The sequence below is a fragment of the Platichthys flesus genome, chromosome 24 (genome assembly GCF_949316205.1).
Source record: "Platichthys flesus chromosome 24, fPlaFle2.1, whole genome shotgun sequence".
Lineage (NCBI taxonomy): Eukaryota > Metazoa > Chordata > Actinopteri > Pleuronectiformes > Pleuronectidae > Platichthys > Platichthys flesus.
Window position 1 is genome coordinate 2538014 of NC_084968.1, and position 12992 is coordinate 2551005.

Sequence of the window (12992 nt, forward strand, 5' to 3'; positions counted from 1 at the left end):
CTAATGTTAATCGTAATGAGTCTGCAGAGCTATCGACGAGGTAGTCGATCTCAATGGAGCTCGGGTTTTTAAAGAATTTGTTCTTTATATCTACGGATAATACGGGTTTAAATGTAATTGGAATTATTTCCTTAAATTTAGCTAGAGCACTATCAGGTAGACATCTAGAAAATGAGTATTTTATTATTGGCTTATATTCAGTTATTGAAAAATCGAAGGTTATTAAATTATGGTCTGATAGAGCTGGATTGCGCGGAAGTACTGTTAAATGTTCAATTCCGACACCGTACGATAATATAAGGTCAAGTGTGTGGTTACCACAATGAGTAGGTTGGTGTACACACTGACTGAAACCAATTGAGTCTAGTATTGAACTAAATGCTACGCTACAGCAATCTTTCTTATTGTCAACATGTATATTAAAGTCACCAACAATAATAATTTTATCGGTCTTTAGGACTAAGTTTGAAAAAAACTCAGGGAATTCAGTTAAAAATTCAGTATAAGCCCTGGGAGCACGGTAAACTACAGCAAATATGATTGGCTGTTGGTGTTTCCTGGATTGGTGTGGAAGACTAAGAACCAGACATTCAAATGATTTGTAGCTGAGTTTAGGTTTAGGGTTAATTGATAGACTGGAGTTAAAAATAGCAGTAACTCCACCTCCTCGTCCAAATTCTCTGGGAACATGTGAATTTATACGACTGGGGGGAGTAGATTCATTTAGACTGACATATTCATCAGGATGCAGCCATGTCTCAGTGAGGGATAATAAATCTATGTTGTAATCGGAGACTATTTCCTTAACTAAAATAGCTTTTGATGACAGTGATCTAATGTTTAAAAGACCACATTTAAAAGTTTTAGTTCCCTGTGTTGTTTCAGAGGTTGTTTAATTTGAATTAGATTATTGTGTGGAGTTCTCGCTCTGTTATTGTTTAATTTCAATAATTTAATCGGAAGGTGGACAGACACAATCTTTATGGGGTTTTGTGACTGATCCAGAGGGAGCGCAGAGAAGTGTTTAGCACTGCAGCTCTGCTTCCTGGTCCCAACTATGGGTTGTCATGTTATAGACTTAGTAATAGCTGCTCCATCCCAAGTGGGATGAACGCCGTATCTCATAACAAGACCAGGTTTTCTCAAAAAAGTTAGCCAATTATCTACAAAGCCCACGCCGTTTACAGGACACCACCTCGACAGCCAGCTGTTAAAAGACAACATGACAACAAAGACAACATGGGGCTAAACATGTCATCACCTGTTGTGTTAGGGAGCGTTATATATGACATAAGGCCAAATATTTATATATGCAGCTTTAATTGGTTCTTTTTACTTAAATCCAAACACGTATGTGTAGAATAAGTAGAGTATCATGTTACAGACAATTTATACCATTAATAAAAAGCCACTAGATTCAGTCAAGCACTGTTTTCAATTTATTTTATTGAACTTTTATATAACTTTTTATTTTGTATTATTCTACTACATTTGTTTAAGGTAAAAAAAAAAAGAAAGTGCACAGCTTCGGATCTTACAGCTGACACGACTGCATTAATCCTGAAATCACACAGACTGAGCAGCCATCTTCTTAGCTCTGCGAGAAGCTCCAGACTTCCTCTTCCCTTTAGCCTTGCTGAGGGGTTGTGGTGGCAGCTTCTTGCCTCCTTTCTTGGTGTTAGAGCGCTGACTAGCAGGGGGAAACGCAGACAGGCACACAGGTTAGGACGTGGAAAAATGTTATGCCTTTGGGAGAGTGATGCAGAGGAACCCTCACCTCCTGATCTTGGACACGTCCCTGCGAGGGCAGGCTTTGCGTCTGTGCTGCAGGCTGCCGCAGATGAAGCAGCCCTCGCTTCCTTCGCTCTGGCCACACGGGTGGTCCGGGAGGGCACAGTGACCACACGTCTGACAGTGTTTCCATGCTTTGAGAAAACAAACAATGAAATATACACATTAATATGAGAAGCAAGGTAGTGACATGAAGACGTCTGCTTGTTTTGATCCGCAGTGCCTCTGTATAAAAGTGCATTTTACACTCTGATGTGAGTATGTCGAAATTTACTCACATGGTTTGACACATTTCTCACAGGCTGAGCAGTGCTTCCATGCACGACCATCCTGCAGACATGGAAAGGAACGTTTATTGGACTGCTTTTATTTGAGTTGGCAACGTATAATGTATGCAGAGTGCTGGTTTCGTACCTTGGATGGACAGACGTTGCATTTGTCACAGTGTTTGTTAACGGACAAGACGTATCTCTGACACACAGAGCAAAATCTAATGGGAGGAAGGAGGGATGCATGTTTTAACATGGAAAATACATTGTATGAGCTGCATAATCTCTGGGCTGCGTGCTAAACCTCGTAACTTGAATTTGGTATTTATTCCAGTGATATCCTCGGTGGTGGACAAACTATGCAGCAGTGCCACCATTGCTCTGTTACCGTAAACATATTTCTTCTATTTATGTACCCACATTTCCTTGTTTCTTACTTGGCATATACACTGATCAGCTGATGCAGCAGGCTACAACCACACTGATAGATTTTCAAGTTCAACATATCACTTTTGCTAAGTTTACAAGAAATGCTGCTGGCCATGTTTTAGTCAAAAACTAATAAAAAAAAATTAACTTTGTTAATTTCACTCCCACTGAAAGATCATTATGGTATTAACACCAACAAAATCCCCGTCGTTCAAACATTATTGAGCAACCCTGCCAGCCTCTTCTTCTTTTTCTTCTTCTTCTGTTGGTTAATGCTTTCTCAACCTACTACAATTGATCCAAAACTCTTAATTATCCAACAAAGTGTTCTGATACCTGTAGCCCTCTTCTTTGGGCAGGACAACATCTTTGGGACAGATGTTGGTGAACAATCTAACAGGAGACTGCTTCCGGCCTGTCTTCCCATGTTTGTACAGAGGATGATTGTCGTAGTCCACCTGTTTAGAAACAAAAAAACATTGTTCATAGTTCAGAGACAAAACCTCCTGAACAACCTGTTGAAGGTTTATACTTAAAATATAATATCACTAATCAGAACATAAACATAAATCTGCAGTAAAGCAAGAGAGAACCAGCAACTGAGTATTTGGTTATTTCCCTTATTATAAGACTACACAGTATCCAACACTGCAGATTTGATATCAAAATAAACACAAAGAGAGTCTCCATGCTTTCTGGGTCAATCTGAAGCTGTTTTAATCAGTCTGCTGATCCCCTTTACCAGTCATTAAAAAACGATTTCCCGTCAGTGTACCTGGTAGTCCAGCATGGTGAGAGAGGGGAGGCACTCTCGGATGCGTGGCTCAAAGAAATACGGGAAGATCCACGTCATTGGCATGTCAGCATTACTGCTCTCTGCACGGACAAACACACATGTTAGTAGGAACACTAGATTCGAGTTAAATTTCATGCAAAATAGAATCAACAGGTGAAATTATTAAGTATATTTCACTGAGATGTGACAGACACTGAATAGGTTGGAACGGGATCTAAAGACTTTACTGCAGAGGGTAAATCTTTTATTCATGTCAACAGGAAGTTGAATCTGAAAGAAACAGATTCAAGCTGGTTGTGAGTTAGATGGATCTGACCCTTGACCCAAGCCCCTCCCATTTAGTAACAGCTGCTAGGCAAATATGGATCTGTCCCACTGGCTTAATGGTGGCCGATTTCTTTAATATGTCTTCATTGGAGCTTCATTGTAAATGAAGACAAGAGCAGCTTTTCAGCTCTGGAGTTGCCGTTTAAACTGTTACAAGCAGATTTGATCAGCTGTAGCATGACAGCCAACCAACAATATCAGCAAGCGCTTTACTGAGTGCCTAACAATGGATTCTCCTCTGGGGAACACGGCCACTATTTTGGGGCTTCTGGTATAGACAGCATATATCCGGGCCAAGACTCCATCCTCCTTATGTTGTATTAGTTTGTTATCAAACAAACTAAATATTTCTCCTCATAAAACACAAACAGTGACACTTTTAGAAGCTGTTTTGGGCCAGAAAACATATGGGCTAACCTCTATTACCAGCTTCCGGCATGAGGATACAGATAAATTTAACAAAGCAGATAGACGATGCATGTCGGTCATGTGTTCAGCCTCTTTTGCTCACCACACAGATTGTGTATCTGCAGGTGACCTGAGTCTGCTATAGAAACACCAGAGGCGTCCCTCCCCGAAGTCTAGTGCCTCGCCAGATTCTTCATATTCACATGCAGAGTATGTTTATAGAAACTACAGTGACACTGACCAGAGCTCTGCAGCTTCTTCCACGTCTGTGAGATCAGAGAGAAGCTATTGGCCAGAGGCTTCACCAGACCCCCGAATGGAGGGTCAGCCACCATCACCACTTTCTCCTTGTCACTCTCTTTGAGGAAGGCCTGCAGAAATGCGCTGGGGGCCTGATAAGAGACAAAGCTTTAATTCACAGCACTGGGAATGGAAATAACATGGGAAATAAAAGTGTTTGAAACTTTACCTCTCCACCAAAGAAGTGATGGTTGAACATGTTGTAGTGACAGAACTCATCCCGGCTGTAGAACTGGGCATATCTGAAACAGAGGTTGATGAAATGTTTAGTCAGAATAACATATACTCATAATGTCGCTGTGTCCAAAATCATGCACAAAAATTTAGCAAACACCCTCCAGGATCCTGAAGTGTGTTATCCTGGTAACAAAAAGGTGTGTGAGTGCAACCTGCAGGCTCAAGCTTGTGACCCAGGGACACGCCCTCTTTGCACTTCTACCTTGCACATTCTTTACCGAAACAGACGAGAGAGGGACAAGAAGATCTCAGGTAAGAAAAGCTGAAGAGACCACGTACAATTGTTTAGAATTTAGTCTGCGGGATGGATATAGTACTTTACAGCATAAGGAACTCTAAAGGTTAATCTGCAGTAAACAACACACTATGTGACTGAATAACTGGTTTTCACAGACTTTTCCAAAACCCGAAGGACTGGTTTTCTATTCAAACACAGCCAAAGGAAAAGTAAGGAAAATTGCTGAAATAAAGTGCAAAATGCCAAAATACTTCAGCTTGAGGTTTAATGTACAATTGTTGTTTTGCTCTGCTCTCAGAAATGTCAGAAAAGGAGTTGCTATCAGTCGGTAATGGCCAGTCAACAAAGGCTCAGCCAGAGCAGTGTGGTGTGACAGCGCCCTCTGCAGGCGCCCGCAGTGTGCTGGAGGACGGACTGAGCCTCACTCTGCTGGACTCCAACAGTGACCGGCTAGTTCAGCCGTTCCCACGCTCACCAAAACTACACAGGAACAAGGGCAAAGCTGGAAAGCCCTCCCAGGTAAACAAGAGAGTGGTGGGGCTGGAAGATTTTGACGGCTCAATTTAGAAAGTGTCTGCATGGAGCCAACATCAGAAATGATTCCAAGAATTTCATGTAAGGATGTGAAATAAAACATCTGTGTGATGATGATCACATTATCTGAGCAAGAGGACAAACCAGGTTGAGCCCTTTTCTGCAGCATAGTCAGTGTATAGCATGTTGAGAGAAATGAAATGAACCGAGACAAATGAGAAGGTCTGTGTCCAGACATGCTCAGGTTTGGGTTCAGTAGGTGTCTCCCTGGAAGCTTGCGTTGTGTTCTATACAACTTGTATAGCAGTGTATTTGCTTGTGTACTCGTTTGTTGCAGTGAGGTTAAGTTTTTGTGTACATCTGTCTGTATGTTAGCAGGAATACGCGAAGAACTCAGCATTTAGTAGGAAGCGATGTTCTAATGAAAAACGTGACTGAGCTACATTAGGTATGTGAGACACCTTGTTGTAGGACCTTGACTCACACAAAAGACTCCAGTGACTCCAGAAGCCAAGCCCCCTGGTGGCTGGTTGCAGCTCTATATACACAGTGTTTAATTACGACAGCTCATCTCAAAATGTGTCTTTTGGGTGACTTTCAGGGGACTCACGAGATGCAAGCTCACATTTAACCTTGTTAATGAAGGTGAAGCACGTTCATGCTCAGTTTACTGAACTCTGCTCTCTACAGGAGCAGCTGTCCAGACAGTTGGAGGAGCTACAGGCAGAGAGATCTAAGACTGAAGCCCACATCCAGTCTTTGAAAAAACGAAACAAGGATCTCTCTGTAAGTATAGATCCAGAATACATAAAATAATTTACTTAAAGACATCAGAGTGCGAATAACTTGAATAAAATGGTCCACTCCATGTTCCTCTCTGTAGAGGAGCACAGAGACGATGAAGCAGCAGGTCCGGGAGCACTTTGAGAAACTTCTGGCTGTCCTGAAGCAGGATGAGCAGGCCGTGCTGGACTCTCTGGAGCTGGACCTGAGACAGACTAGAAGCAGACTGGACCAGGTTCTGAAGACATGGAAGCAGCACAAGGACCAGGTGACCAAGATCATGGGCAGCACCCAGAGAGCACTGAGCAAGAGTTCTGCCACAGAGGAAGATGAGGAGGTCTGACTCATGTCTCTCAATACCAGTTTAAAAAAATTGTAACTTAAGGTATTTCCATGCCTTTTTAAATGAGCGTTTCTCTTTATTTTTTCCTCTCAAGGGTCAGTCTGAGACTCTGAGGTAAAACACTGCACCATCAGATGAATCGTTTTCAGCTCCATCTACTCCTGAGCTCTGTCGTAGACCTCTCTGACTCAGTTTCTCACCTAGTCTTCACTTTTCTTTGATCCCTCTTCCAGTCCTATGAAGCCAGACGCCTCTGAAGAGGAAATCCGACTGAATGACGAGAGATTCCTAAGGCTTCGTAAAACTTTATACTCTATTTCCAAAAACCTGAAAGCCCAGCTGCAGAGGAAGACCCTGCTGTTAGGTACTGTGCTGATTATATTCTTCATCTACTCATTTTGGGATAGTCAGTCAAGAAGTGGCATAAACACAATTTTCACATTCCTTCTTTATCCTCATTTGTCAATAGTATTGTTTTTCTATTTTATTTACAGATTCATGCCCTGTGGTGATTGACCGACAGACGTGCCATAGCCAGATCACAGTGGACTCCGAGGGGCGGGCCATGTCCTTGTCAGACTCTGGCCACTCGGCTCCGGAGCATCCACTCCAGTTTGACAAAGTGTGCTGTGCTCTGGGTTCCTCTCCCATCACAGTGGGTCAGAATTACTGGGAGGTCGACGTACGCTGCAGCCCCGCCTGGGCTGTGGGCGTAGCCTACACCAGCCTGCAGAGGAAGGGCCGAGACAAGGGAACCAAACTGGGCCGGAACAGGAACTCGTGGTGTGTGGAGCTCCGGAACCGCAGTCTGTCTGCTTGGCATAACGACCGGCATGTGGCGTGTCAGGGGGTCGGGCAGACCCAGATCGCAAAGGTGGGTGTGTGGGTCAATTATGGAAAGGGTCAGCTGATATTTTATGAAGCAGACACCATGGTCATCCTGCAGAGGTTCACCGCGGCCATGACGCCGGTGTTCGACAGGGCTCGTCACCAGTTCACAGAGCCCCTGTACCCCGCTATACGCTTCCTGAGACCACCGCAGAACCAGATGGGGCCAAACCACCTGGACATCTGTCCCCTCAACAACCTGTGATCGTCTGAGGAGACTTCAGGGAAGGGGCCAAATGGACAGTGATGTTGACTCACCTTGCCAATGATAATGTGTGCCGTCTTTTCGATCAATGGCATGCCACGTTTAACCAATCACTACCACACCATCCTTTCAGGGTTGTTACAATCAGACCTACGAGTAATTTAGTCCTTGCTCAGACCTGACGACCAGTGTTCAACCTTGTCTGACAAAACTTACTGACTAATCACCTTGGTCATCATGTTTTGGTGATCAAGGTGGAACAGTCGGATTGTGTTGTTGAGCAGCATTTAATGAGTCATATAGAACAGAAAGCTTCAATATTAACCATGCAACGTATTAGTCAAGCCTTTTGAAGTCTGTAATTTTTGAGTAAATCATTCATATTTTTTTTCTTTCTTACCACAGAAGGTATGTTGGGAAAGGAAAATACAGGGTTCTGCATCATCACTAGAATGTGATATCGTCTGCCACAGTGATTATTTTTAGATATTTTTCTTGTTATGGCACATTTAAGGTGTTAACTATAATGCCTTTTAAATCATTAGGGAGGGTTGGGAGGGGAAGTTGGGAGGTTTCCAGCAGAAGAAAGACTGGCAGCCTAAAGTCAAGACAGGACAGGCCCTGGATTAAGGAGAAATTTGCGCCAAATACTGCCATGAAACCACTGAGACAGAGCAGCTGTCTGTAACAAGAGAAAATAAGATATGACAAACTGACCTGAAATCAATATCCAGCAGCAGACTCTTCATTGGCTCTTGGTTCTGCTCCAGGTTGCGCAGCTTGATCAGCTCATGGAGTCTGACACAAACAATAACAATCATGAGTAAATCTCAGTTCAGTGTTTAAAACTTTTTAACCACATTTTTAAACCAGTACTGCAACTATATTTTTTTGTATACAGTAGTAGTATTTACTATCAGTTCAGTTCAGCATATTAGTGAGTGTGATTGTGCATGACAACTCTTACGGTGGACATCTATGAGTAACTCATTACTACGTGATAGAGCCAGACTGACGATTTGGTCAGACATACTGATCTATCACAGATATATCAGTAGTAGTTCTGTGTCAAAGCACAATTTATCATCTCGTCTACAAGTGAACCAACAACCTACCAACCCACCGTGTATATAATATAAAGAATATCAGCCAATATATCTATATCATCTCATTATTCCATACCATGTCTTTTCTCATCAGAGTTGTAAATATTGTTAGTTTGTTGATGTGCTCGGTTACACTTCTGTCCATGTCCATGTTCCCTCACATGAGACTCTCTAAGAGTTCTACGTTTTTCCCCTGTTAAGAGTTCATATTTGTAGTTGTTCCTCATTCTAGTTGAAGGTTTAGAACAAATGATTGTTGCATCTTGTTAAGATCTATAAGACAAATAGTTATTTGTGAATATTGGCTATACTAATAAAATTTGATTAATTGACCTCAGAATGTTTTACTGTATTTAGTTTGTATTGGTTGTGTTGGTTTCTCTACGGTCAAATTTTACTACAGGGGAGATGTGTTTTTGTGATTTGGCTGAACATTAAAAACAGGCTGAGCAAACATAACGGAAACACACATGAGAACATGTTCTAAGTGAATGTCCCCCTCACCTGGGTGTGCCCATGCACAGGACCTTCGTGTAGCCCAGACCAGCTAAGGTGTCCAGCAGGAAGTTGGCGCTGCGGTCGGTGAACAGGTACTGGGCGTTGCTCTTCTTGTTGTCCAGGGGTCGCAGCAGCACACTGGGCCTCTTCAGCTGGGCTGCTGTGACACCTGTGAGTCTGTGAGCGGCGTGGGCCTCGCGCACTCCTGCCGGGAGCAGAATCTGACAGTCCTGACAGAACTTCTGCTCATCCGGTCGGAGGGAGCCAAACTTCTTGAGCCTGAGGGACGAGTTAAGAGTCGGGGAAAAGAACTTAGTTAAAATGCTCAATTCTGAATTTAGTCAAATTAATTAGACTTTACATATGAGTCAGCCTATATCAAGCTGATAATGTCTTAGACTCCAGTCAAAGATGGCATCACTGAGTCCTCTGCTTTAGGTTTCTATTGACTGCAATGAAAGTGTTCACACCTGACATTAAAATGTTGAGTATCTCATCTCACTTCCTCTCTCTACATGAATATTAACATAATTATTTGTGTTTGTGAAGACCAAATTAGTTTTTTACCCAGATGTTTCTGATGACAATGTTTGGGTGTCGCCATGAGCGAAAGAGAGGACGAAGTTGGGAGGAACTGAAGCAACATATGAATGAACGCAGCTTTGAAGAAAGATTTTACCAACTTAGGAAAAGTATCAATCATGAGATAGTGTTTATATCGTGGCCACAAACAATAATGTATTTTTACCGAGAAGTGTAGAAATGCGTTTAATCTGTAGCGAGTCAGAGGCGTCAGCTGAGTTATCGGTCCATCATATGTGGCCCAGGACAGATTTGCATTCACAGAGCAAAAAGAATGTCACCACATGAGTTCCCTGTCCACCTCCAAATGTGTTTTGTTGTGATCGGATCTCAGAACACATTTGGGCGTGTTCAGACCTTAACGTGGATCTGAACACTTGTGATCCGATAACTAAGGACAAATGTTAATACCCGATACGAACGGGGAGAGAGACAATTTTCTCCATTGAGTTTTTCCCAGCACTAATGCAAGCGTAGTATAGGTCTCTACTTCCTTGGAGACCATGACATGCTGCAGTGGACCTCTCACCTGGCGCAGTACTCCTTGTGGCTGACCGGAGGTCTCTTTGACTTGTTCTCTGCTTCTCTGGCCAACAGCCTGACCTCCGACACCTTCAGAACAAATAAGACTCGTGAATACATGTCCACTGGTTCAGTCAGGGTTTCAGATGTGTCGATATCAGCGACTTGTACCTTGTCGTCCTCCCATTGGAAAAAACTGCAGTCTTTTCTGTCTCTACAGGCTGAGCAGGCATAGAATCTGCGGCCTGTCCCTTCTCCTTTGCTGACCTTCTCAAACAGCAAGGTAGGACCTGACAAAACACACGCAGCATTTATTTGGACGTTACGCTGTCTGGAACAACCATTGTATACCAGTATGCTGCGGATTTAGAGAGAGGTGGACTGAAATTAACACGGGTTGATTTCCTTAAATACTTACAGGAAGATACAACCTCAACTATTTACAATTTTACAGTTAACAAGCAGCATGTACTCAGATAATTGATTATGACTTGAATATGAAGAAATACATTATATAAAAGGGGAAAGTGAAAATGAGTATTCCAGTATTGTACAAAGAAAAGGACGCCTCATAATTTTGGTTCTTCACTTATTCCAACATGTATTGGTTATTGCACTGGAGGTGTGGGGCAATGTACTATATATAAAACTAATATTAGACCCTTAAGACTTAGACTGTTAAACTAGTCATAAGTGAAACTTAAATATTAGGTTGATAATATGAAAAATATTATTCGTTGTGTGTAAAAACAAACACTTACTTCTACCTGAAAACCTTACAATGCTATTTAAATGAATGTTAAATAAAGAGGATCATAGAGGGAAGTATAATCAACATTGCTACGTACGCACAACAATAAACCGGATGTGTGTGTCTGTGTATGTAGTGAGACTGTGGAGTTCTCTGGACAGGGATTTTAAAATGTTGCACAGATATTATTCAAGAAAGGTTTTAAAGAAAAATATTGAAACGGTATGGGGAAAAAAAAATTGGTTTGTTATATTGTTTATATAACATTATTATGACTATATTTTTTCTTCATTGAATATGCACGTGTATTGTTTGGTTTTTAGAAAACTATGAGAAGAACGACATTAGCTAAACTAAATCAAATATTAGACACGTGTTTATCTTTTTTCTGCCACCCTGTTAGCTTGTGTGAAGTCGTTTTCAAGTAAAGCCTCCATTACTATAAAGGCAGTTAGTTCGGTTTTAAAGAGCCGAATTGACTTAAACACGTTGTGTGTCCGTAGCATGTCACGAATAACACTATTTAAAGCTTGAAAATATATATTAAGATCCATGAAACTTTAAAACGTCGGATTTTGTGAAGCGGTTACGCTGTGTTTTTAACTCCTGTACTTACCATGCGGGCAACAAGGCGCGGGTTTACCTCCCTCTGGAAGAATCACCTCTATCCCGAGGCTGTCGTCGTGGTTCTCGGCCATGTCTTTAATATCTTTCATGTTCCCGAGCCGGTGAGATTTCCTGTACAGTCTCTAACACGAGAGATCACCCATGCTGCTCCGAGTCGCGCACTTATGACGTATTCAAGTTTTCGTCGCAAGAAAAGCTGATTGGCTGGAAACCAAACCGCAGCATTTGTTTTGGGATCAGTCGATAATTTATCCATGTCAATAACAGTTCACATTTTCCTGAGCTTGGGGTTATATTAAAAGTAATTAAAGCTCAATACATACTCATTAATTAATAATAGGGCTATGATCAATCTCCATCTGAGGAGGTATGTGACATGGGGTTGAGAGGTCTTCAAAAAGATGGTAAGAGGGCCTTGAGTTGTCATTTTAACTTTATTTTAGGTCAAAAACTATTATTTTCCCATTAAAGCTATTCCTTTTGTAATTGAATATTATTGTTTCTTTATTCCGCATTTCTATACACATACATTTATCTACAAAAAAAAATATTGTTGGGAAGTTGTGATCAGTTGGTGCCAATGCAGGATATCAAGCAGCAGGAGACAGTCAATATGATGTAGACAAGAGAATTAAAGAAAGGCAAAAGATAATTAAATCTAATTTTAAAAAACAATATTAAAATATAGAATATGTATATAATATACAGAGGCCTTTCACTACCAGATATTGTTCGTATAGAAATGCGCTTGAGCAAAGTTCAGTGTCACAGGATGATAGAAGGAGGATGTAAACTAGTATAATGAGATATTCAAATAGACGTGTCATTATATGCATGTATAGACTGGTTATACAAGTATGGTATTCAAAAATAATATGAATTTAGAAAGGTATTTATGTGTGTGTGTGTGTGTGTGTGTGTGTGTGTGTCAATGTTTACAGTTAGGAATTCACCATCATATACTAAGTTACAGTATATTTCCTATAGTACCAAAATACCAAGATGACTCATATTTAAATGTATCGCAACACACAGACAAGAAATGCGCACACAAATTAATTAAACATGAAATCTAAACTATTAATAAATACACTTCTACTAGTGTCACAGTCTCAGTGCCCTTTGTTTACACTGAGTTCATCTGTAGTGCCACATCAGCAGCACGCTGCTCATTAGGACGGTTGTTTTCTTTCTGTAGGACTACAACTCCCATGTATCCCTGCCAGTCTGAGCACTGCGTTCATGCTGAGCAGCAGCAAACTGCAACATGCACGCTGTTATCGAACATGAGACGGGAAGCTGTTGTGTTTGACCCTTCAAAATAAAATGATGACGCCTCTCGGTTGTGAACATTAGCA

The 12992-nt window shown here is 41.6% G+C and overlaps 2 protein-coding genes across 3 annotated transcripts; one reads left to right on the forward strand and one right to left on the reverse strand.

Annotated features, from left to right (window-relative positions):
- Nucleotides 1-1428: 1428 nt before the first annotated feature.
- On the reverse strand, nt 1429-11806 carry zcchc4 (zinc finger, CCHC domain containing 4). The gene is made up of 13 exons (XM_062384349.1): nt 11624-11806; nt 10428-10546; nt 10264-10346; nt 9159-9431; nt 8266-8346; nt 4490-4562; nt 4262-4412; nt 3265-3365; nt 2826-2947; nt 2206-2281; nt 2070-2121; nt 1778-1925; nt 1429-1690 (listed from the first exon to the last, which is right to left on the reverse strand). The coding sequence occupies exons 1-13, from the start codon at nt 11721-11723 to the stop codon at nt 1567-1569; spliced, it is 1503 nt and encodes a 500-aa protein (XP_062240333.1). The 5' UTR covers nt 11724-11806; the 3' UTR covers nt 1429-1566.
- si:dkey-219e21.4 (E3 ubiquitin-protein ligase TRIM62) lies at nt 4590-8986 on the forward strand. Of its 2 annotated transcripts, none has more exons than XM_062384347.1 (8): nt 4590-4809; nt 4951-5004; nt 5094-5314; nt 6020-6115; nt 6213-6449; nt 6550-6569; nt 6689-6819; nt 6950-8986. In XM_062384347.1, exons 1-8 carry the CDS (start codon nt 4632-4634, stop codon nt 7546-7548), a joined length of 1536 nt encoding a protein of 511 aa, XP_062240331.1. In that variant the 5' UTR covers nt 4590-4631; the 3' UTR covers nt 7549-8986. The 2 variants fall into 2 exon arrangements, with proteins under 2 accessions (XP_062240331.1, XP_062240332.1); XM_062384348.1 differs by having other exon boundaries at nt 6213-6380.
- Nucleotides 11807-12992: the final 1186 nt, after the last annotated feature.

Excerpts from the sequence above, each read along its gene's own strand:
- si:dkey-219e21.4 (XM_062384347.1), top strand. The coding sequence starts at position 4,632 with ATGCACAAAAATTTAGCAAACACCCTCCAGGATCCTGAAGTGTGTTAT. Across the intron at positions 6,450-6,549 it reads CCACAGAGGAAGATGAGGAG|GGTCAGTCTGAGACTCTGAG; the intron begins GTCTGACTCATG and ends TTTCCTCTCAAG. Across the intron at positions 6,820-6,949 it reads GAGGAAGACCCTGCTGTTAG|ATTCATGCCCTGTGGTGATT; the intron begins GTACTGTGCTGA and ends TTTTATTTACAG.
- zcchc4 (XM_062384349.1), bottom strand. The coding sequence starts at position 11,723 with ATGAAAGATATTAAAGACATGGCCGAGAACCACGACGACAGCCTCGGG. Across the intron at positions 4,563-8,265 it reads CTGCTGGATATTGATTTCAG|ATATGCCCAGTTCTACAGCC; the intron begins GTCAGTTTGTCA and ends CCTCTGTTTCAG. Across the intron at positions 2,948-3,264 it reads TCACCATGCTGGACTACCAG|GTGGACTACGACAATCATCC; the intron begins GTACACTGACGG and ends GTTTCTAAACAG.